The sequence below is a fragment of the Eumetopias jubatus genome, unplaced genomic scaffold (genome assembly GCF_037043125.1).
Source record: "Eumetopias jubatus isolate StellerSeaLion01/CBP00866 unplaced genomic scaffold, mEumJub1_p1.0 scaffold_3, whole genome shotgun sequence".
NCBI lineage: Eukaryota > Metazoa > Chordata > Mammalia > Carnivora > Otariidae > Eumetopias > Eumetopias jubatus.
In genome coordinates this window covers 164,519,493-164,541,973 of record NW_028274809.1, presented here as the reverse complement: position 1 = coordinate 164,541,973, position 22,481 = coordinate 164,519,493, and the positions used below count along the sequence as shown (strand labels likewise).

At 39.5% G+C, this 22,481-nt stretch overlaps 1 protein-coding gene across 2 annotated transcripts in view; it reads right to left on the bottom strand.

Annotated features, from left to right (window-relative positions):
- The window catches only part of SCEL (sciellin), a 301,851-nt gene that overhangs the window by 76,702 nt on the left and 202,668 nt on the right, over nucleotides 1–22,481 (bottom strand). For both annotated transcript variants that reach the window (XM_028106136.2, XM_088022213.1), the window contains 4 exons: nucleotides 11,056–11,117; nucleotides 10,231–10,348; nucleotides 7,371–7,430; nucleotides 3,887–3,955 (listed from right to left, as the gene is read on the bottom strand). In XM_028106136.2, coding sequence (XP_027961937.1) covers nucleotides 3,887–3,955; nucleotides 7,371–7,430; nucleotides 10,231–10,348; nucleotides 11,056–11,117 — 309 coding nt within the window. The remainder of the gene's footprint in view (nucleotides 1–3,886; nucleotides 3,956–7,370; nucleotides 7,431–10,230; nucleotides 10,349–11,055; nucleotides 11,118–22,481) is intronic.

Genomic DNA, 22,481 nt, shown 5'->3' with positions numbered 1-22,481 from the left:
ACATCTGGAAAAGGTGTATTTGTCCCCTGTGTCAGAAAAGACAAATCCCATGGTCTCCATGCCAATGGTGGGCTCTCATGACTGCAGACTCTCCTTCCCTCACATCAGAGAAGAAGTTTCTTCCTAAGACATGAGACTATCCCCTGGAGCATTCTGCAGGCTTGCACAACACAAGGATGTAGCAAAATTAGGCTCAGGAAAACAAAAGGTCAGAAAAACCTTTCTGTTGATCCGACACTATGGGTCTACTATAACTTTCTCTAAACTTTCAATTTTACCATCAGCTTAAGTACATGGCTTTATATAAACTATTCCTGGAAAGATGGGCACTAACTTTGCCTCACTCTAAAAAAAAAATTAATGTGGGAAAAACATATGACTTAACTGTCATGAGTTTAAAATGATTTCAATTCCTTGATATGTGTAACTAAAATATTGGGTAAATAACTCTAATACATTAAAAGGCTATAAGTCAACTCCAAACACGTTTTTGTTTATAGCACATAATGCCACAAACTGATAACACTTGAATGGAAAAAGGAAGGAAGGTTGAAATCTTCCAGAACTCCATATTCTCAACAAACCATTCACAATCCAGGCATTAACTTGTACAGGCTCCTAGAATCCATGTATAAAAAACTCATGTCTAAGGTGATGATCAGGTCAAGGACTGTGACTATATCACCAGCGTTAACTGCTACTGAGCCTCTGAAATGTTTATATTTAAAAGGCTCTACAGTAAACCACTGTGAGTACCTTAAGTAAGAGGTCAGGTGACCCTAAATCTTTAATCTTAAATGTTCCTTGGAAACTCTCCTCAGACTTTATAGCTGTCATGAGACCCTAACATGAGATAAAAATAATCTTGGGAAATTGCTACTCTGGTTTGCTGAAAACAACAATCTGTCTAAAGCAAACAGAACCTTAATATCAAACATTCTCAAGGTTTATATCAAGGCAAGTTCTGATGTTAAAATTAAATGAAGTTAATCAAAATTCTACAGGGTAAGCCTATGTGGGCAATACTGCATGTAATAATAAAAATAGCTACCTACTCTTTGCTGCTTATTATATACATTTTCCTCTACTCTTTAAAATATCCTTACAAGGGAGGCGTAATTATCTTCATTTTATAGATGAAAACGTGGAGTCTCAGAGATGGTGAATGGAGTCTCAAGAATACTTTCTCTTGGCCATCCAGCCAAGAAGTAGGGTATCTCCAAACTCTTTCCAGTAGGGCCCAATGTCAGACATCTGATTCTGTAGAGTGATTGTTTCAACACTCACACCTTAGGTCAACAGGTCTTCCTACGCTTACTGGTTTTCACTTTCACTATCTCTTCTGTGCCACTAGGGGCATCAGTCTATGAGTAATAATGGAGAGAACTCTAACTTACCATTCCAATACATATGTCAATTTCTTTTTACTTAGGGAGATTAACTTTGTATTTCCCTTGAAAATTAAGTTTCTGCCAACTTATGATGTGAAATAGGTTGTTTTGATAAGTGTCAGTCTTGGAGACAGGAAATACTCAAATATAGTCATTTAGCAGTATGATCAAAAGAACTAGAGGAAAAGTTACACTTCCACAAGAGAACACAAGAGGGCACCATAACCTAGGTTTTCCAAATAAGTCATTCGTCGGCCTGGAGGATTTGGGCCCTATTGCATGCTACATACATTAGTATCTACTTATGTTTCTTTAGAACACCTCACACTTTTACCTACATATATATTTTAAAAAGAGAACTCCAAATATAAAGTCAGTACTTTTCTTATATTCATTTAAAAATAAATGCATTATTATGGGGCACCTGGCTGGCTCAGTTGGTGGAGCATGTTGCTCTTGATCTCAGGGTTGTGGGTTCAAGGCCCACGTTGGGTGTAGAGATAACTTAAAAATAAAATCTTTAAAAAAATAAAAATAAAAAATAAAATAAATGCATTATTGAAATACATACATACGTGCATACCAGATATATTTGGTCATCTTCCTCCTAAAATTATTTCCTATCTCACATTTGGAGTGACCAGCATTATGAAAAGTCTGACTCCTGATAGGACTTGCCTTTCTTTACCGATTTCTGAGTTCTCTCCCTCACATCTATTTCCACACTTAGAGAGATGTGGCATACTGCTGGGACTCAGGACTGCCTCGGGAATGAGCTGACCAAACATGCCACTAAACCTCTGTGTAAACAAAGCAGGTCACCTCTGGCCTCATTTTCTAGGATATAAAATGAAGAAGGATTTGGGCTAGATTGGTGGTTCTAAACTTTGGATGCATACTAGAATCACTTCATAAGCTTTAAGAATGTCCCAGTCCCACCTCAGACTAATTAAATCAGAATTTTGAGGGTGAGAGGTGGTGGGACCAAGTTATCGGTAAAGTTTAAAAGCTCTCTTAGTGATTCTAATTTGCAGCCGAGGCTGAGAATGACTCACCTTGTTAGCCTGTGAAGTCTGGTCTAGTTCATTACTAATGTTCCAAGGCTCTGTCATGACTGGCCCAACATAGACCTTCAGATCCACAGCCTACAAAGGCTTAGGTCTCCCACACATTTACCTTTCTTGAGGCATAATTATCTCACTTTCAGATTCATTCCTAGAAATAGGGTTTCCATCTTCAGTTAACGGTGCAACAGGACAGCCCACAAGGCCAACATGAATGGACTTATTTTGACTCCTCCCTCCACTCAGTGCTGTGGAGATGAGATCCTGTACATATACTTCTACAAACTCATTTTTTGTGAGGCTATTAATTACAAGAGAGAAGTTAACTCCTTGGGCATACCAGTGAGGATTAGCCTCTATTAAGGGAGACTGGCTTGAAAACCTATGAATAGTACAGAAGTGTGTACATTTCCTACATGAATTAATACTGGCAAATACTGAATATAGAATCCACTAGATAACATAAATTCCAGCATGTCTACTTAAAAGGCAGCAGGTGGCATTTTTGTCTACAATAGCAGCATATCTTTAGCTACAGGGAGTGACCTCAACTGTCAGTGGCCTCAGGTGTCCATTGTCTAGACTCCAACTAAAAATGTTAACTTTGCACTTTATATATGCTTACTAAGTATCTCTACCAAATATAAGATAAAAATGTGATTTGTAGCATTTACACTTCAATCCAAATAGACCTTTCTCGGGGTGCCTGGGTGGCTCAGTCAGTTAAGCATCTGACTCTTGATTTCAGCTCAGGTCTTGATCTCAGTGTTGTGAGTTCAAGCCCTGCATTGGGCTCCATGCTGGGTATGGAGCTTACTTTAAAAAATAAATAGACATTTCTCAATTTTCTCCATAAAGAGGAGCCCTTTTCCTCTGTGTAGGAAGGAACTAACAACAGGCACAGCCCCATGGACCCATTCTATAGGCCATATGGTTACTCTAGTGCCACCCACAAGAGTAATTTCACTTTCTAAAGTAAAGAGCCTTTATACTACAGTGGATCAAAACTATGTTATTAGTAAAACTTATAGTTTCTCTATAAAAATAGAAACTGCTGTTTTTCCCACCAATGGGATGGAAAGCCCAAAAGTTAGAATAAGAACTGACTACTCATTCACAAAAATAACTAGATTCTCCATTTTAAACTGAACAGATTCCCTGTAGTGTCCACCCTACTTATACTCAAACCAGTTTCTTCAAAATTGTTCTTATCAATCTACTACTGGCAGGATTTTGGGAAAATAGCATGTTGAGTCAAGATTTTGTGAATTTTGAAGATGATTCCATCTGAATAGCCCTTCTGTCCCTGGGGATAAAATATCATGGTTCAAAACTTACTTTGGCAAACATTTAAATACCTCATGGTTGATTAAAAAAATGGGATTTCATATACATTTTGCATCCTGCTTACATGGTTCAAAAACACCTTACCTGTCTAAAGTGTCATCAGATCTGTACCGACTAATCATAGCTTTTGGCTCATCTCTCTCATTTGCTTTCCTGTAGCAAAAAATAATTACAGAAAGATCAAATAAATTACGAAAAAAAGTTTATAAAATCTATCATGTCTTTAGTAAAATTTTGGCCTATTTAGGTAGGAGTTGTACATGTTACCAAGGAAAGACAGATTCAGAGTATCTAAATCTTCCAAGATTTTGACTTGGATAGAATAAATTATGGCTAACACAACTCCCCCTGCTAATAAAGGAATTCTTCTCTAGGTCCAATTATTTCTAACTACAATGTAACATATTCAAATTGGGGATAAAGGATAGGCAAAACAAACAACATGGCATGCAAAGTGGTTAACAATTAATGTGTACTCTTATCAATATTGTTGACTTCTACATCATAGGAACTTAATCCCTTAAAATCAGATGTTTTGTTTGCAGAACTTTAGTAGCACCGTAAGCTAGCTCAACAATGGATACAAATAGCTTTATTTAAAGTTCAGCACCGTGGACAGGGTTGAAAAAAAGAACTTGCTGAACTGAAGGGAGGGGGAAGAAAGGAAAAGAAGGAAACAGGAAAAGCTAGAAAGAAAGAAATGAAGAAAAGAGAGTGAGAGAAGAGAGAAAGGAGAGCTGTGGGGAAGAGAGGAGAAGAAAGGGGAGGTAAGGAGAAGTAGGGAGAAAAGAGACAGAAGGCAATGAAAGTTGAGGAAGATAGGCGAGCAGAACAAAGGGGAGAGGGAAGAAGACAAGAAAAGAAGGGAAGAAAGGATAGGAGGTTCAATAGTAGGAATCAAGATCATCAAAGCAAATGGGAATATCTTGATCAGACTGCTCAATCAGCAAAAACAGGCTGTTTAATGCCTTATATAACCCTGTGATACAGGAAAAGCAAGCTCTTTGATGAATTATACCATGATTTACTGTGTTTGCATTTCAAAGCATCATTTGAAGCTGACAGATCAAAGATACTGAATCTGAAAAAGCACTAAAACAGTATATGCACTTAAAATTTAATTTTTAACTTGATATAGTATACTTTTATTAAGCAAATATTTGAAGGTAAACAATATATAATTTACTGTGCTGATGACTATGAGGAAGTCAAGAATAAAAAACTATGGAATCTACTCACACAGAGCTAGAGAGACAAATTAGATATGTACACCCAAAGGCAAATAGTGGCCACTGTCATAAAAGAGGTTCAGGGAAAGGGAAGGAAGTTCTAAGGTGAGAAAGTTTATTTCTAGGTAAAAGAATCAAAAAGGGCTTCATGGATAAGGCACAGTTTGAGCTGGGCCTTGGAAGATAAATAGCCGTGAACATTTTCAAACGGAAGCAGAGGGAACAGTGTCCGTTGATGGGAGAAAAAAGTAATGAAAATTGCCTAATGCAATTCCCTCAGTTTTAAAGGAACCTCAGAGTGAAATCATGGTCTAGCCCAGCATTGTATTGAATGCATGAATGCAAACAGACACTGAAGGGCCATCTGACTCCCTTCGGTAAAACAGCCCCTTCTCAGACAGCATCACTTTATGTCTCATTAGTTGGCTTTATTCTTCCTAGCACTTATGGCAACATAACATATTATATTGTGTTTATTTATTTTCAGTCTCTCCCCTCCTCCACCTTCAACTAGGAGGCAGGTTCTATGGAAGCAGGGACTTTGTTTTATTCGCAGTCCTCAGGCCAGTGTCTGGTTCACAGTAGGCATCTCTACAAGTATTGCTGCCAGGCTTATTCGACGGGTTTAAATGATCTGGCAGAAGTACATAGCGAAAGTTCTTAGTTCATGCCTACTATGAAGCTGTTATCTAGGTGAGGAGACTATATTGTTTACCTTCCCTTTCCTGTAGCCTTTTCAGTCTCTGCTCACATGGAGTTTTTGCACACATAGCCACTTGTGCTGGAAGCACTTCTCTCCTGCTTCCTGCCCGCCAGCTGCCCTTCCCAACTCAGAAACCCCTCCTCATCCTTCGAACAGCAGCACCAACATGGAAGACCACTTTCTGGGTGCCATCTGTGGTTAATTCAGGCAGAGTTAGGCTCTCTCGTCTCTACTCCCAAGGCGCTCTCACACACTTCTACAATAGCACCTCCGTGGTAAATTTTAGTCTTGTAGTCTATGGATCCATGTTTTTCCAGAATGTAAAGGCTCCCTAAGGTCAAGGGTGGTATCTTATGCATCTTCGTATTCCCAGCACCTAGCATTATGGCAGCACATAGCAGATGTTCCAAAATGGTGTTAAGTGTCCACCAAGTGGGTACAGCCTCTGTGAAAGGGCAGAAAATGGCAAAGTAGGCATCCATCTGAGCAAGTGCAAGGAGGAAAATCATCTGCACTACCCTTCTAGGAACATGTATTTTGAGACGCTAGTTATGGGTTAAGGGGAAAACATCTCGGGCTCACACAATTTTGTTACTGAAGATAAAAGTTCAATGTACTGTTCCAGCCAGTATACGGAGGGGAGTTAGCCAGTAAAATGGAGGGAGCAATTTCCATGTGTGGCTAGACTAAAATGATCAGACTCCCTTTGGGGGTGAGAGCCACCTGAGAACAAGGCTGTAATCTTCAAAATCATGACAACCAAGGAGAGGGCAAAGGTAATCACAGAACAATCAGTCAGATGAACTAAGGCTGCGAACCAGAAAACCAAACAGATACTTTGTGTAGAGAGTTCTAAGCTCAGTACCTTTATAACAGGTCAAAATTATGAACAGGTTTAGAAGGGTTTAGAAAAATTAATAAATAAAAGTTTCTAAAATATTCAAGGTGTCTACTTTTTAAAGTCCATGCCATAAAAGATAATCACACTCCTTTACTATATACATCTTGGTGACAGACAGACACAGGCTACTAGACCAGATAAAACTTGTGTCTGATAAATACTTAGGTTCTTCTGATGGGTGTGGTTGTTTGTATGTGTGTGAACATAAATGTGTTTTAACAAGAGTATTATCTACTTGTTTGATCAATCTTAGATTATTTATATTATTGTGATTATGAGTTTTGTCTGAATTTTTCTACTAATTTGCCTCAGTCTTTTTGCCACTCAATATCATTTAACGGTTTTTCACAAACCTAGGAGTTTCTAAAAAGAAGTGTACTGCCCATAAAGCAAGTGAACTCTGCTGTTATTTCTATATTTTAGGGTTACTTTTCCTAAGGTTCTGAGATATCTTATCTGGTCACATTTCTGCGGCAGCCCTTTCTTTTTCCCATCCAGAGGGCTACCTCCATGGATTGGTTATTCTATACCTCCAAGCTGTGGTTCTAGAAGCATGAAGCTGGAGAAGCACAGACTTTGCTCTGTGGAAACTCCTAATGATATCACAGAGTCTTCCAGAATGCCAGAGAAAGCCTGAGGCTAGCCACAAATATTCAGCCTGTCTTGAACAAGTCTTCTCTCAAAACTATTGTCTTTGTGTTTCTGCTAATGATGTAACTTGTCTGAAACACCCACCTGTCCAAGGCATCATGGGAGTTATGTCGGTTGAGCACCACCCTACCATAATTTTCATCTCTGTAAAGAAAGAACAAAACTAAGTCACATGGAAAGTTACCACAGTATTTGGTAAGCACTAAATAAGGGAGACAGGAAAGAGCTCACAATTTAGAGCAAGATTAATTCATCTTATTGCAGGCGTAAGAACACAACAATACATTTATTTTTACCAGTCTCCCCTTGAAAGAGCATGGTGAAAAGAAACAAGTTTGTCAGTACAAATGATCATTATTCTCATATACCCCGTGAGATTTCCATATGATTCAACAATGGAATGAGTGTTATTTATTTTTTTTCTATCAGAGTGTGGGAACATGTATGTGGACATCTACTTTGTGTACGTTGTAAGAGTCCTTTTCTGCAGGAAGGCAAAAGCTTTCACAAACATGTCTTAAATATAACTAAGTCTTTTATATGTAGACATTTTCATCTGATGGACTTGATAGTTTTCCTTGACAAAAAGCAGGAAAATAAGTACCAAAATTTATGGTTAAGAAGGTGGATCATTCACAGGATATTTGGCCCATTTTTGAACCATGAGAACTGTTTGGTCCTTAAAATAATCCTATGACTTAGGCAAAGAAGACCTTGTCATACCCAATTCACAGAAGAAGAAACTGATCAGAGATTTTGAAATTGATCAGAGAAAAAATCAGAGACTTCCTAAGACCAAAAGGTTAGTAAGTGACAGGCATGGATCTAGGACCCAGATCTTTTTATTTCAAACTTTTGCTTTTCCTCCTAGTTAACCCTTCATACATAACCCTTCCTACATACATAGACCTTCATACATAAAATTCCAAACAGTGTCTTTCTTACTTTGTACAGCAGACCTGAAAGTACAGGTAACTAGGAAATGTCAAAACATGTAGTAGAGCTTTTGGCCTTGAACCAAGTACCCGAACCTTTTTCATGTCAACCCAGCCAAACCTGAAATACCACATTGCTCCTGGTTCTGCTCCCCTAATGTTACGCAACACTCTGGAACTATTTATAATAAAGCTATACAAGAAACTGAGGTAGATAATTAAAAAGAAAGATGAACAGTGAAACTGAAACAATTCCAGCAAATATACACCCTCAAAAATCCCAAGAGAACTTTTCCATCTCTCTTGGTATCCAGTTCCCTAAACTTGTGAGAGAGTAGCAGACACCAGATGCATTCTGACCTGAAGAAGAATCATAACACACAGTCCAGACCTGGGCCAGTAGGAGTGGGGGAAACATTGGAGCCCGTTTTGCCTTCATTCAGCAGCTGTCATGCCATCCAAACTGGCTTCCCTGGGCCTTTATAAAGGAGGCGTGCCTGGCATAAAACCATCATTCCTCCCAATTATAATTTGTCTTAGACATCTCTATCCTCACCCATCTGTGCAAATATTTGCAACACAGAATTTGTGATTCACATTTGACATCACTCAACCACTATAGAAAAATAGAAGTGCCATATAAGGGCTCTGAGAGAAGTAGTAAATGTGTGTTACTAAAGGAAATGATGATTGTCCAAGAATGTTAACTCCAAAAGTCAATGTGAGTCTCTAAATACCTCTATATTCCCTTAAAATAATAAGATTTAATAACAGAAATTAATAGACATCTTCATTTAACAGTTATAAATATGTTCCTCAAATAACTATATATGGGCACTTTAGTAGTAAGTATCCTGCTTAGTTGAGAGTAAGTATCCTGTAATGTAGAGCTTTTCAACTTCAGCGCTATGACACTATGGGCTTGATAATTTTGTATCGTGGGGAGTGCCCTGTGCATTGTAGGATGTTTAGCAGCATCCATGGTTTCTACCCACTAGATGTCAGGAGTACTCCCTAATTTTGATAACTGGGCATGTCTCCAGATCTTACCAAACATCCCGTGGGGATAAAACTGCCCCTGAATGAGAACCGTTGGTGTAATAGACAATAGGTCATGTTAAAATTTCAACTCCATCACTTAATAGCTGTGTGGATTGGACAAGTTACTTAACTTTTCTGAACCTCAGATCTCTCTTCTATAAAATAGAGGATGTAATACCTACCTTGTGTGATTTGTGAGAATTAAAGATGCCTTATATGTAAAGTATGTACCTGTACACAAGAGGGAATCAAAAAACATATGCATATGTATATATGTAATTTATCATAAATATATCTGGGCTAGACAAATGTCTATTATAAATCTATATTGGCCATGAGGCAATATGCCTACAAGTGTAGTTTTCAGATCTATAACATAGAGCTAGTAGAAGCAATGCTCAAAACAGACAAAACGTTCTTGAGGGTAAATGTTTTCCTTTGCAAAGTAATACCACATTTAGCACCCACCTGATAGAGATATATACCACTGTGACTAAAATGAGGTGAGGATATATTGATTTCACTTGCACATATAGAAATTTTAGATAAATTATTATTAAATTTGTAAATTAGGAATCATACTATTATTTGTTTGTTTCAACTGACATGATGAACATGCATGAGGAGTCTTCCTACTGTGGATTAAATATTACCTTTTGGGAAACTGCTAAGTCGTGTTCTTTTCAGTTTATCAAAAAGACACAAACGTCCATTCTAGTTGTAACAATGAAACTCTGCTTTTTCTCCCTAATGACTCACATGCTCTTCATTACGTGGATAATAAAAATGGTAGAAATATTCTTGAAAATCTTAAAACCAATGTATGCCTACTAAATCTTACCAAACACTAGGCCATGAAACAAAATGTTTTAAGGAAAGCACCTGCCTTCTAGATGGCCACTAGCTCCCCAGCTAGAGAATAGCTCTCTCTATTCATCCACCCACCCACCCTCTCCACACCCTCTTACTTTTCTTCTTCGGGACGTTTCTTTATCCAGCTGTTGTCTTGTAAGAAAGTCCTTCTTTTGTTAACCTCATGAAAACCCTGTTGCCTCAGTGTGGTCCCCTGAGTGGTACTCTTCATATCTATCAACAGAAAAAATGAAAAAAAAAAAAACTGGGAGATGCAATCTCATGGGGTCAAGTGTGAGTTGTTAACCTGGGTGTCTTGAGAGGCACATCTGATTGGCCAGCATCCATCTTGTAGGCTGAGAAGTTCAGCACGGTTTCAAAATAGGATGCGCGGGTAAGAGAGAACAAATCCCACACCCCAGCACCAGAGATAACATATGAAACTGCTCCGGTGCCAACTGAAACTGCCGGGACAGCTCACGAGGTCCTGTGTGGCACCTGGGAACACAGAGCCATGGGCATGGGATAAACCAAGCCATGGTTTGGTGGTTGGCCATTTTATTAAAATATATATATATGCTTCAGAAGTACATACAAGAGAAAAAAAAAAGAAGTTCACACAAGACTGCTTTACAAGTACCTAATAAATGATAGTCAAGAAGTTCTGGTGCTTTTGATTATAAGTAACTGAATTCTTTAATCTCAGGGGAGTCAGAAGCACAGAATGTCCCACACACAAAAGAACACTTTTATTGATTTTTTAAAAAATCTTTGCATTGCAATTACATGAATAAAACCTATCGCACTCCTACTTTTTCCTTAAGCCTAATGTTGGCAGTTGCTTCTAAGCATTCCATATCTATATAAAAGAATTAAGAGCTATGAGTTGTTTTTCTCAGACTTTTAAATTTTCTGAGTAATGAAAATATTATCTACATTACCATTTCCTGTGGGAGACATTTTTCGCGAGGTAAAATTGGACATCCTGCCTTCCAGTAAGGATCTAAAAGAAAAATAAGGAGGGGGAAAAAAACACAACAATGACTCTAAGAATTTACAAGTGATTATTTCATTGGTAATGACATTTTTCTTTTTTATTTAATTTTACTTTATTATGTGATGTTAGTCACCATACAGTACATCATTAGTTTTTGATGTAGTGATCCACGATTCATTGTTTTCGTATAACACCCATGCTCCACGCGCAGTAAGGAGTGCCCTCCTTAATACCCATCACCAGGCTAACCCATCCCCCCACCCCCCTCCCCCCTAAAACCCTCAGTTTGTTTCTCAGAGTCCATAGTCTCTCATGGTTCGTCTCCCCCTCCGATCTCCCCCCCTTCATTTTTCTCTTCCTTCTTCTAATGTCCTCCATGCTGTTCCTTATGTTCCACAAATAAGTGAAACCATCTGATAACTGACATTTTTCAATGACATTAAGAGAGTCCCATGACCTGGTATCACAAATATATGACATCAAGTGCCCCCTAAGAACCTGAGAGTTCTTCTATTCCAATGTATTTATTTTACAGATGTAGAAATTGAGGCCAAGAGCAGTGAATGTCCCCAATGTTATCAAGCAATCGGCTGAATGAGGCCATCAATTAACTCATTTATTCAATCAATAAATAGGCATTGGGTGTGTATAGTGTGCTGGGCACTAAGCCAGGAGCTGGAGACAAAAAGATGAGTAAGAGAAATGTCTAGTCAGGTCAGTAGGGAGATAGAGATATGGAATTCACAGCACAATATGCAGAGTGCCTCTGGGGAAGCCCAAGTGAACTCAGGGCTGCATTATGACTTTGTGAGTCCTAGGCACTTTTGCTTTCATAGGCTTCTTCCTTCACACTCACACAGACACACAGACACACAGACACACACACACACACACACACACGCACATGCCCACACAGTTAAAAATTATATTTTACGGTTGTTAATATAAAGATGAAAAGTTATCCAGGCTGGCTTAATTAGCATACTTTCATTATTATTATAATATTCATATGTTTTCTTCCATTGTTAAAAGGAATTAAAATTAGAACCTTTTTGTAGGCCTCTAAAGGTATCATAGGCCCTAGGCACTACTTTTTCTGTTTAACAGTTAAGTTGGCCCTGGGTTTCCCTGAATGTGGGATTTTCAGTTTTAAAACTGAAAAAGTCCTGAGCAAATGGGGATGGCTGGTCCCCTAGGTGGGGCATGAGGTGTTTTGCAGAATCCATTCAACCATACAATGGATGAAATGAAGGAGGGACATTAGATCTCAAGTCAGAGGCAAGTCGTAGGCCCAGCCTTATCACATCAAAATTGTGTAATTGAGGGGCACCTGGGTGGCTCAGTAGGATAAGCATCTGCCTTCAGCCCAGGGGCTCAAGTCATGATCCTGAGGTGGGCCTCCCTGCTCAGTGGGGCGTCTGCTTCTCCCTCTCTCCCAGCCCCTCCCCCATGCTTGTGCACATGCACTCTCTCTCTCTCTCTCTCTCTCAAAAAAATAAATAAATAAAATCTTAAAAACAAAAGTTCTGTAATTGAACCACAAAATGTCCCTGTAAAATGGGCTAATGAAACCTGCCATCATAGGTTTGTGATGATTAAATGAATAATGTACATAAACATCAATCGTTAAACTACAAGTGCTATTCCGATTTAAGACCATACTATCAGGCAGCTGTTCATAGGTTTAACTCAGGGGTTCTAAAAACCCCTGTCTCTCACCTTCTGATGCAAAAGTATCTCCTAAAATAACTTGCTGTAGGACCTGAAGTGGTAAAGACACATTCATTTGGATCACATCATTGTTTTCCTTGGGGCCTTCTTTTAGAATGTCCATCCTCCGATCCTAGAGTAGGTAAGAAGTGGAATGTGCTGGTGCCCAGACCAGGTCCCCTCTACCTATCTCAGGGTTGGCAGTATGGGCTCATGATTCCTGATGGGGCTACCTGGTTACACACCCACCCCACACACTACAACTTACAGCCAATGGTAGAATGACCCAGGGCAAAAGGTGGATCTCTTGCCTCAAGGTAGAACGAGTTCTGCGGGTGATTTATGCTTCAGAGCTCACTGTGGGATCAGGCCGAAGCTAGACTAACAGAGAGCATATCCTTGCTCAGCCTCTCCCCCTGCCTCTACTCCCTGCTTCCCTTTCTCCTTCCTCCTGAGAGCTTACCCTCAGTAAGTCACAGGCACCCACATTCCTCTCAGGAACTGCTTCTAGGAACCCAACCTAAGACTAACCACCAATGTAGTCAATCACGGCATTATCATCACAGAGATCAACAGCTGTTCACATCACTAATAGCTGAGAGTCTGAAGGTCTTAGTGAAGTTAGAAAGATATGCATTTAAAGGATGCTATTTACTGTTATCTTGAGTGTGTTGTAGTTCAGCTCCCTCATCTATCAAATGAGGTGAAACAGCTGTTTTGAAGATCAAATTAGATGACATTTGTAAAGTGTCTGATTATTGCCCGACACACTGAAAGTACTCAAATTTTTTAAATATTTTAATTATTTGAGACAGAACATGAGCGGGGTGGGGTGGAGGGAGAGGGAGAAGTACACATCCTGCTGAAAGGGAGCTCCCCCAATGTGGGACTCCATCCCAGGACCCCGGGATCATGACCTGAGCTGAAGGCAGACACTTAACCAACTGAGCCACCCAGGTGCCCCACGAAAGTGCTCAGTTTTTAGGCTCATGCCTCTATCATCTTGGAAATCAGAGAACAAAGACATAAGGCAGGGGTGGTTGCGTGTGGGGAGGGGATGGAACAGTCTTAATTTGGGACACTGGAAATGCAGTGTGGGCAGCCTCTGGCTGGCTGTGTTCGAAGGTCACTAAAATTTGGCAGACAGGGGTGGAAAAGAGGCATGTGAAGACAAATTTCAATCTCAACTATTTGTTCATTTCCCCTCAGTCTGGCCCAGCTTATCTGGGCTCTTGGTTAACCTTCTCCTGTTTCTCAGTGGGCTCCGGTAAATTCTCTTCCTGAGCTGGTTAAGACCTGGAAAGTTCATAGCTGATTGAACTGAGATTCTGCAGTGGGCAAAATGCTGAATGTATATTTGATGATTCATTTGCAAAGACTGAAAATTACATGTAAGACACAGGGCAAGGTAAATGGAGAAAAGGCATTTTTATAATTGTCTATTTGTCTCTCTCTCCCAAAAGACTGAGTGTCCCAGGGGCAAGACCTAAGTCTTTCCCTTCTGTATTTTCCATGCCTAGAACAGAGTAGATGCTCCTAGGTGCTTATTATGGGCTGAATATATCTCCCCCAAAGTTTATATGTCAAAGCCCAGTACCCAGTACCTCAAGATATGACCGTATTTGGAGACAGAGCCTTTAAAGAGATGATTAAATTAGAATGAGGCCATTAGGTAGGTCCTCATCCAACCTGTCTCATAAACATACAAGAGGAGGAATTTTGGACACACAAAGAGACACCAGGGATATATGTGCACAGAGAAAAGGCCATTTGAGGACACAGAAAGGGGCCATCTGCAAGACACAGAGGCCACAGGAGAAAGCGAACCTGACAGCACCCCAGTCTTGTACTTCTAGGCTCCAGAATTGTGAAACAAGATATTTCTGTTGTTTAAGTCAACTGGCGTGTGGTATTTTGTTATGGCAGCCCTAGCAAATAAATAGAGTACTTATGGGAAAAGTGATTTAAATATTCCTAAAATAGTTAGGTCATTCAAAGGGCTCTGTGTCACACTGTCTCTGACTTGTGCCCTCTGTGTCTTCAACTGTCCTACTGCACGGGGCCACAATAGCACCTGCTCGGAATGGGGTGCCCCCCAGGCATTGTCTCATCCTCGTCCTACACTCTGTGAGGTACCTATTATTACCTCCACCTCCCAGACAAGACACCTGAAGCTCAGGGAGAGGATGCAACACCCCTAAGTTGGGAAGAGGCAGAATCTGCCTTCTAAACCAAAACCACCTCTTTCCACGGCAACCAGCAATAAAGCTCATCCTGAGTCATTGCAAGACTGGGCCCTGACATTAGGGTGAGAGGAAAGGGAGACCCCAGCGGTCCCCACCTGACTCCTGACATCTCAGGCTTTGGAATTGCCATGAGCTCTGCCCCCAGTGCCTGGCAAGATGAGAACCCGGACAGCGTCTGCAGCAGACAGCATAGGAATTTTGTCCATAATGTTGTAACAACATTGTATGATGACAGATGGTGATGGCACTTACTGTAGTGAGCCCTAATACAAAGAATTGTCAAAATCACTATGTTCTATGCCTGAAACTAATATAACATTGTATGACAACTATACCTCAGTTAAAAAAAAAATTAGAGTGATACAATCCCTACCTTGCAGAGACAGAAACAAAGACTCAGCTCGAGTAGCTAATGAGTGGCAAAGCTGGGACTCAACCTGAGGCTTTCTAGCTGGAGGCTCATCATTTTTTTCTCTATGCCAGAGACTCCCACACCATTAGCACTTTCTGCAAAGTTGTACAGAGAAAAGCAGGTATCTCCTCTTTACCTTATATTTAGAGAATGGCTCTAATCAGATCCAACATTCTGCTAGAGGGTCTGCCATTTTCATGCTTTCCGTAGCTAGGCATTCTCCAGAAGTCCTAGTTAAATGGAGTCAAGTGAGATAAGACAACCATGAAGATCATGGCCCTTTACCTCATTCTCTCTGACAATGACTAGTCTCAGCTGTCCTGTAAACACCTCACTGGCTCCACCCCAGAGTCTCTGTAATACTTTCTAGGAAAGTTTCCAACAAACCCACTTGCTTTCTCTAGGACACCCAGTTCTATCTTGTTGCCACTTCCATGAAAATCCCCAGGAAGAACTTAGCTTTTTGTGCTTCACCCTCCCTCTTCTCTCAAATTAGGATGCATGCAGAAGGTAGGAACAGCCATCTTGGGGCCAGGGACTAACCATGAAGACTGAAGTCACATACTAAGAATAGCAGAGCAGGAAGTTGAAGGAGCCTGGTGCCTTGACAGTATCACAAAGCTGCCATGATAGCCCTGGATTATCTATCTCTTGACTTCTCCTTGCAAGAAAAAAAAAAAACAAACCTCCTAGTTTGTTCAGAAGATTATTTTCCATATTTTTATTACACAAGCTTAATGCTCTTCCTACCACCTGTTATGAGGCCATTGTGGAGCAAATAGAAGGTATAAGGTGTAAAAAGCCCATGGTGGTCTACAGAATATAAGCTATCAGTAACTCTTGGGGCGCCTGGGTGGCTCAGTCAGTTATGTGTCTGCCTTAGACTCAGGTCATGATCTCGGGGTCCTGGGCTGGAGTTTCGCATCAGGCTCCCTGCTCAGTGAGGAGTCTTCTTCTCCCTCTCCCTCTGCACCCCTCCCCCGCTTGTGCTCTCTTTCTAATAAATAAATAAAATCTTTTAAAAAGACATCAGTGACTCTTTATTAGTAAAACACTATTTCTTGCAATATGTCTATGTGTTCAATGTTCCTAGCAAGAAGGATCCCTTATTGAGTACCTATTATTGCTTCAGATTGTGCCACATGCTTTATGAATGTTATTTTATTTAATCCTTCCAAATGAGTACTGTTATCTCTCATTATAGGAATCCAAAACTCAGAGAGGTTAAACAACCTGCCCAAGGTCACACAGTAAGTGGCGGAACCAGGAACTGTAATTAGGTCCAGATGACAGCAATGCTGAGGCTCTTTTGAGTACATGGTACTACATGTCACTCAAAGTACCATGTGATATAACCAACACCAGACACTCAAGGAAATGCCCTGGAGTTCTGAAAAATGGAAGATAATGGAAGAGGAGCTGGGAGGAGAAGCAGTAACGAAGGGCTGCTCCAACATCTCTGGACAGCTCCTCAAGCCTCACTCCTGTTCCATCTACACTTGAAGCTGTGAGTAACCTGGCACTATTGCTGACCAGACTCCTTCCCTGGATCTAATCTCCTTGCTAGATAATTTGATAATGTTTTATACTCTTTCTTAGCCCCATGCTGTCCATTGACACAAAGTAATGAGAAAGGAACATGTAATATATTCCATTTTCAGGTAATAATAGTTTAATAAGTATGCAAGAGTTTTTTTCTTATGAAAGTCACTAATATTGGGAGAAAATAAATTTTTCTCATTAAATCTACACATGTCCCTCTTTTTAAAGATTTTACTCATTTGTTTGTTCATTTATTTATTTATTTGAAAGAGTGTGTAAGAGCAGGGGTGGGGGGAGGAGCAGAGGGAGAGGGACAGACAAGCAGACTCCATGCTGAGTGCAGCTTGATGCCATGACCCCAAATCACAACCCGAGCAGAAACCAAGAGTTGGCCGCTCAACTGACTGAGCCACCCTGGTGCCCTGCATGTGTTCCTCTTATACCTCCCACACAATCTCCCTCATTCCCACCTTCTCCTTGTCCTCCTTAGGACCCATTGGCCATGTCACCCTAACCATCTCCCCACATCAGCCCATTTGGTGGCCCAGAACCATTCCTAGAAGCTCCAATCTAAAACCTCTAGGGTGCAAGCCCCTGTCTCATCTGCTTTTCATACCTCAGAAAGTTTATTGCAATGGAACTCTTTCCATCTTGCCCAGAATATAAAGCAATATTTTTTATATATGGATATTTCTTATACTGTTATTAAAATGGATCAACAACATATGTCTTTGTGAATAACCCTTATTAATAATTAATATTAATTAAATACTAATTAAGTATCCTTTTGTCGAGTGAACCAGAGATAATAAACCTCTTAAATTGATAGTGTCAAAAATATACGCAGCCAAATTTTATTTTTATGGCGTTTTTAAAAGAAATTACTTATTTCAGAGACTGAGGTTATCCTGACGTTCAAACCTACTCAGACACTTCTGTGTCTATATGTGTCTATAAAGTGTCTAATAATGAGACCTTAGTAGCTTCAGTTCAGCCAATTAGACTTATTTCTAAGTGCTGCCCTTGAGTTTCGTTCCAATTAAGTTTTTAAATTCTCAGAAGAAAGATAGACTCTAACATCAGCTTCTCAAAAAGCTGTTACCAGTGCATATGCCTAACAATGGCAGATAACCAACCATTAAATGTGGAATTTTTATGGGAAAAGATGTGTGAAAGCTGTCTTTCTCTATTATACTGGACAAAACTACAAAAGTCTTTCCCTTTAAAGCATCGAATGCATAAGTTGAAAATTCTGATGTGAAATCATGACATCAAATCAATAAAGATAGAAGAAAAAAAACTTTTCAACTTCTGGCCCATCTTTCGTTTCCACCAGAAAGAGCTGGTTTTTACCCCATGCCTACAGCCTACCCACGAAGACATCTGTCTTTAGGTTTTAGATGAAATCACTCTGCTTAAGCTCTGAATCACAAAAGCAATCAAGTTTCTTAGTTCTCTTTGGTGTATTTGGAAACTGTCAAACATCTCCTATTTCTTAAATTCGTCCTCTTTTCGGTTTCTTTTCATCTCCTCACAGTCTTTCTCAATTTCCTTCAGTGTTTTCTATTTGTAATAATAGCACTTTCCTAGGGGCCCTTAGGTCCATTAGGTTATACCCAATCTCAGTTCCATCTCCTCCTGTCCCAACTCTAAAAACTTCCTGGACCCACCTCCTAACTAAGCTACAGTCTTTTCCTTCATCATTTGGGTCTTCTTGACAAAAAGCCTGGATCTCACTCTTCCCTTCCCGCACAAGGACAAAATGCCTCTTGGCTTACCTAACAAGGTCCTTACAACGCTCTGCTAACTTTCTCTTCAGAAAGATTGGGTGAGCAAAGAAACTGGAATGGGGTGTTGCATAGAGGAAAGAGAACAGGAAAAGTGAGACAGGAAAGAGGAAAATAGGCTGACAAAATAGACGATGAAAGAAGAAGTAAAAACAAATAAAGAAAAATCAATCTGACTGCTGGTATTTGGGTCATGTGATAGTGTTAGCTGTATGGAGCTCCGATTTTATATATATTATCTCATTTAAGACCCCCCCACACAAGGCTTTAAAGTTGATGCTGTCATCAACCTCATTCTACACCTAAGTGACACTTTGTGATGAATGACTTCAATGAAGTCAGAATCTTTTTTCAGAAGGTAGGACAGGACTTGGAAATGTGGGCAGTGAGTGAAATTAGTTTTTTCTGGAAAGAGGTTTTAGGATGAATAATTTGCCTGAGGCTACATAGCTGGCGCACAGTTGGGATTCGACCTGGCAACAAAGTCCCGGTCCCCGGAAGCCCAGGAAACAAAACAGGGCTGGCAGATGGAAAGTGACAGGCTAAAAGAAAGGGGTGAGAAGAATGACATTTCTGCCACTGTGGATCCCTGATGGATCTCAACCGAGAGCGAGATTGGAGTAGGCTTTCTTGGATCATTTTACCAAAGTATAATGAGATCAGCACTGAGTCATAATTGGTTATTTTAACTGCTCCAAAATCTTCCAATTTACCAAGCTTCTAATCTACTTAGGTAAACTTCTATCTTTATGAAAAAGAACAAACGTGAATACTCGCCTAGGGGACATCACTATAGTGATGGAAAGTATTAAAAAGCTAATGTAGAATAAGGAAATAAATACAGCAGAAAAAAATGGCTAAAAACTTGCAGATGTACATGCCCTGGTGGCATTCACCTTTGTGTGTGAAAGTCTGGATGGTTTCATGGCCCAATGATAGTGCCATACCCACTAGTCCCTGTTTCCCAGAAATCACTGGTAAGCGGGGAAAACCCCTAGAAACTGGAAAAGGACAAATGCCATCAAACTATTTTCTATAGAAGAGTAAGAGGAGCCTAGTAATTACAAACCAATAAACAGAAGCCTTTGCTTCTGGAAGATAAATAAAAACAAACCACCAAACAACCGATTACCACCTAAAAGAACATGAAATATTATGTAAGAAGAAAACAAACAGGTCTTCATGAAGCACAAACATTAAAAAGTCCATTTAAATTAACAGATTGTGTTTAGCCTTCGTACGCAGTGTAGAAGCAAATCCAATAATTACCAGGCTGGTAAAGACTCATTTAGCCTGCTGTGATGTTTAGAAATTTGCTATTTCTTTAGTCATGTGATCTCACAGTCTGAGCTTAACACTGAGAAAGTCGCTCACTGGCAGTGAAACAGTTCTGAACATAGTGTGAGTGAAATATTTCAGCCAGCAAGACGTCTACATGCTACCAGTTTTCTGGTACCCACCATAACATTTTCTGTTTGTTCTATTTTTAGTGTGAGCCCCTCACCACCTATCTTTTCCACAGAATGACAGCATCGAATTCTAGCAGGAAGAATTCGACTCTCTGGGACAATGATCTGTTTCACTCTATAAAAGACACTAATCTAATACTCATTAATAAAAACGCTATGGAACAAAAGTTATCTATCACCTGAGCCCTTTATGGGCTATTCTCAGTTCTGGCTGAAAACATTTGTTAAATGAGTGAAAACCCAAATTCTTAACCATGGACTATGAGCCAAAACCCCATTCGTTACCATAAGTACTTTACCATATTTCATATTCACAGTAGCTCTGTCATGAGGTCATTCTTTATTCCAGTCTTACACGGTACCATCATTTTTATTATATCAATAATACATGCTCAAAAGAAAACGTGAAAAGTCAAAGAAAGCACAAAGAAGAAAAAATGAGACACCTTTCATCTATATCCTTATTTTCTTCCAGGGTTTTCTTTGCCTATTAGATCCTACTGATCGCCATTTTTCAATGTCATTAAAAACAATTAAATGATCATTTCTTCTGCAACTAAAATATATTTCATCTTATGTGTCTATGAATATAACGTAATTCCTCTGGTGTTTCCAACAAAACCATGCAAAAATCTTTGACCACATCTCTGATTATTTTCTTTGGATGGATCCCTAGAAGTGAAATTACTTGCCAAAGGGAATAACTTCTAAAATGTTTTTGATCCCTATTGCCAAATCTCCTTCCTTAAACCCTGTATCTGCTTATAATGTACCAGCAGCATATAAATGTCCATACATTCACCAGCATTTAGAATTGTCACTTATTAATCCTTTAATAATTTAATAAATGAAAGTGGAATCACTTTACCTCAATTGTATATTTTCATAACTGTATCCATTATTTTATTTATTTTGTGAATTCTCCATTGATTTATATTATGTTTCTTATTGCTTTCTTATTCTCTTCATATATCAGTAATATTAATTTTTACTTGTCCAATTTTCACTTGCCTTCTAATTCTGATTGTTTTTATCAGCAGCATTCACTTTTCTAATTATCTTTCCCCTTATGAATTCTTGAGACTCTTTTTAAAAATTCCTGTAGACCATGCATGAAATTGCTTTCTGACCTCAAAATCCAAGCAATCACCAAGACCTACAACTCTGGTTCTACATATCTCTTGTAGTATTTTTTTCCATATTCAAGCTACCAATTCAAGCTGCCATAATCTGCTTACTATTTTAACAGCTTCCTAGATATATTCCCGGTCTCTAGACTTAATCTCTTCCAACCCATTCTCTGCCAAAGAGTTACTATCTTGCTTAAAACTTTTCAGTGGTGTTCCATTTCCGTCAGGCTAAAAGCCAAGTTGTTAACAAGGCTTACAAGTCCACACGCTCCTGCCTCATCTCTCCCCACTCCCCATTCCTCACTCAAGCTCTAGTTTCAGCCACACTAAATCACCCTAATTCCCTGAAGGCTTCAACCATTTTCTCACCTTTAGGCTGTTGCTTACTCTATGCACTAGGCCCCAAACAGTCTTCATTCTGAGCCTTTCCTCACTCCTTACTCTTTTTTCAGGAAAGACTTCTATTCATTCTTCAGGTCACATAACCTCCCAGAAGCATTCAGTGACACCATTGCAACCTGGTCCCCCCAACCTCCCCAGGATGAGTTATGGGCCCTACTAAGTGCTCAAATAGCAAAGAGTATCTCTCCCCATAAAAACATTTACCAAACGGACTGCCTATTTGTGTGATTGACTATTCTTCTATCCCCAGGGCGTGCACACGCACATGCACACGCACACACACACGCACACGCACACACACAGTATATCTTGAGAATAAACAAGACCATCTTCTCTACAGTTGCGTTTCCAGAAACTTATTAGAGTATCTGGCACATAATCAGTTCTAGAGGGATATTTATAAGACAAGTGAGATTAATTAAATGTTTACGCATGCTTTCTTAAAATTTTTTTTTAAATATTTTACTGTTACACGGAAATTCTAGTACATATGGATTTACTCTGGTAATGGTGGAATGAATCCCTTTCCTGTTGATATGATTCTTCTTTTGTCACATAAAATTCTTACATATTCTAGAAGGCTTCATGGCTGTCTGTTTTGTTCCAGAAAACTGTCTTTAGTTTCTTGCAATAGAAACAAACTTTTAATTACTGTCTTTTTATAATACATTT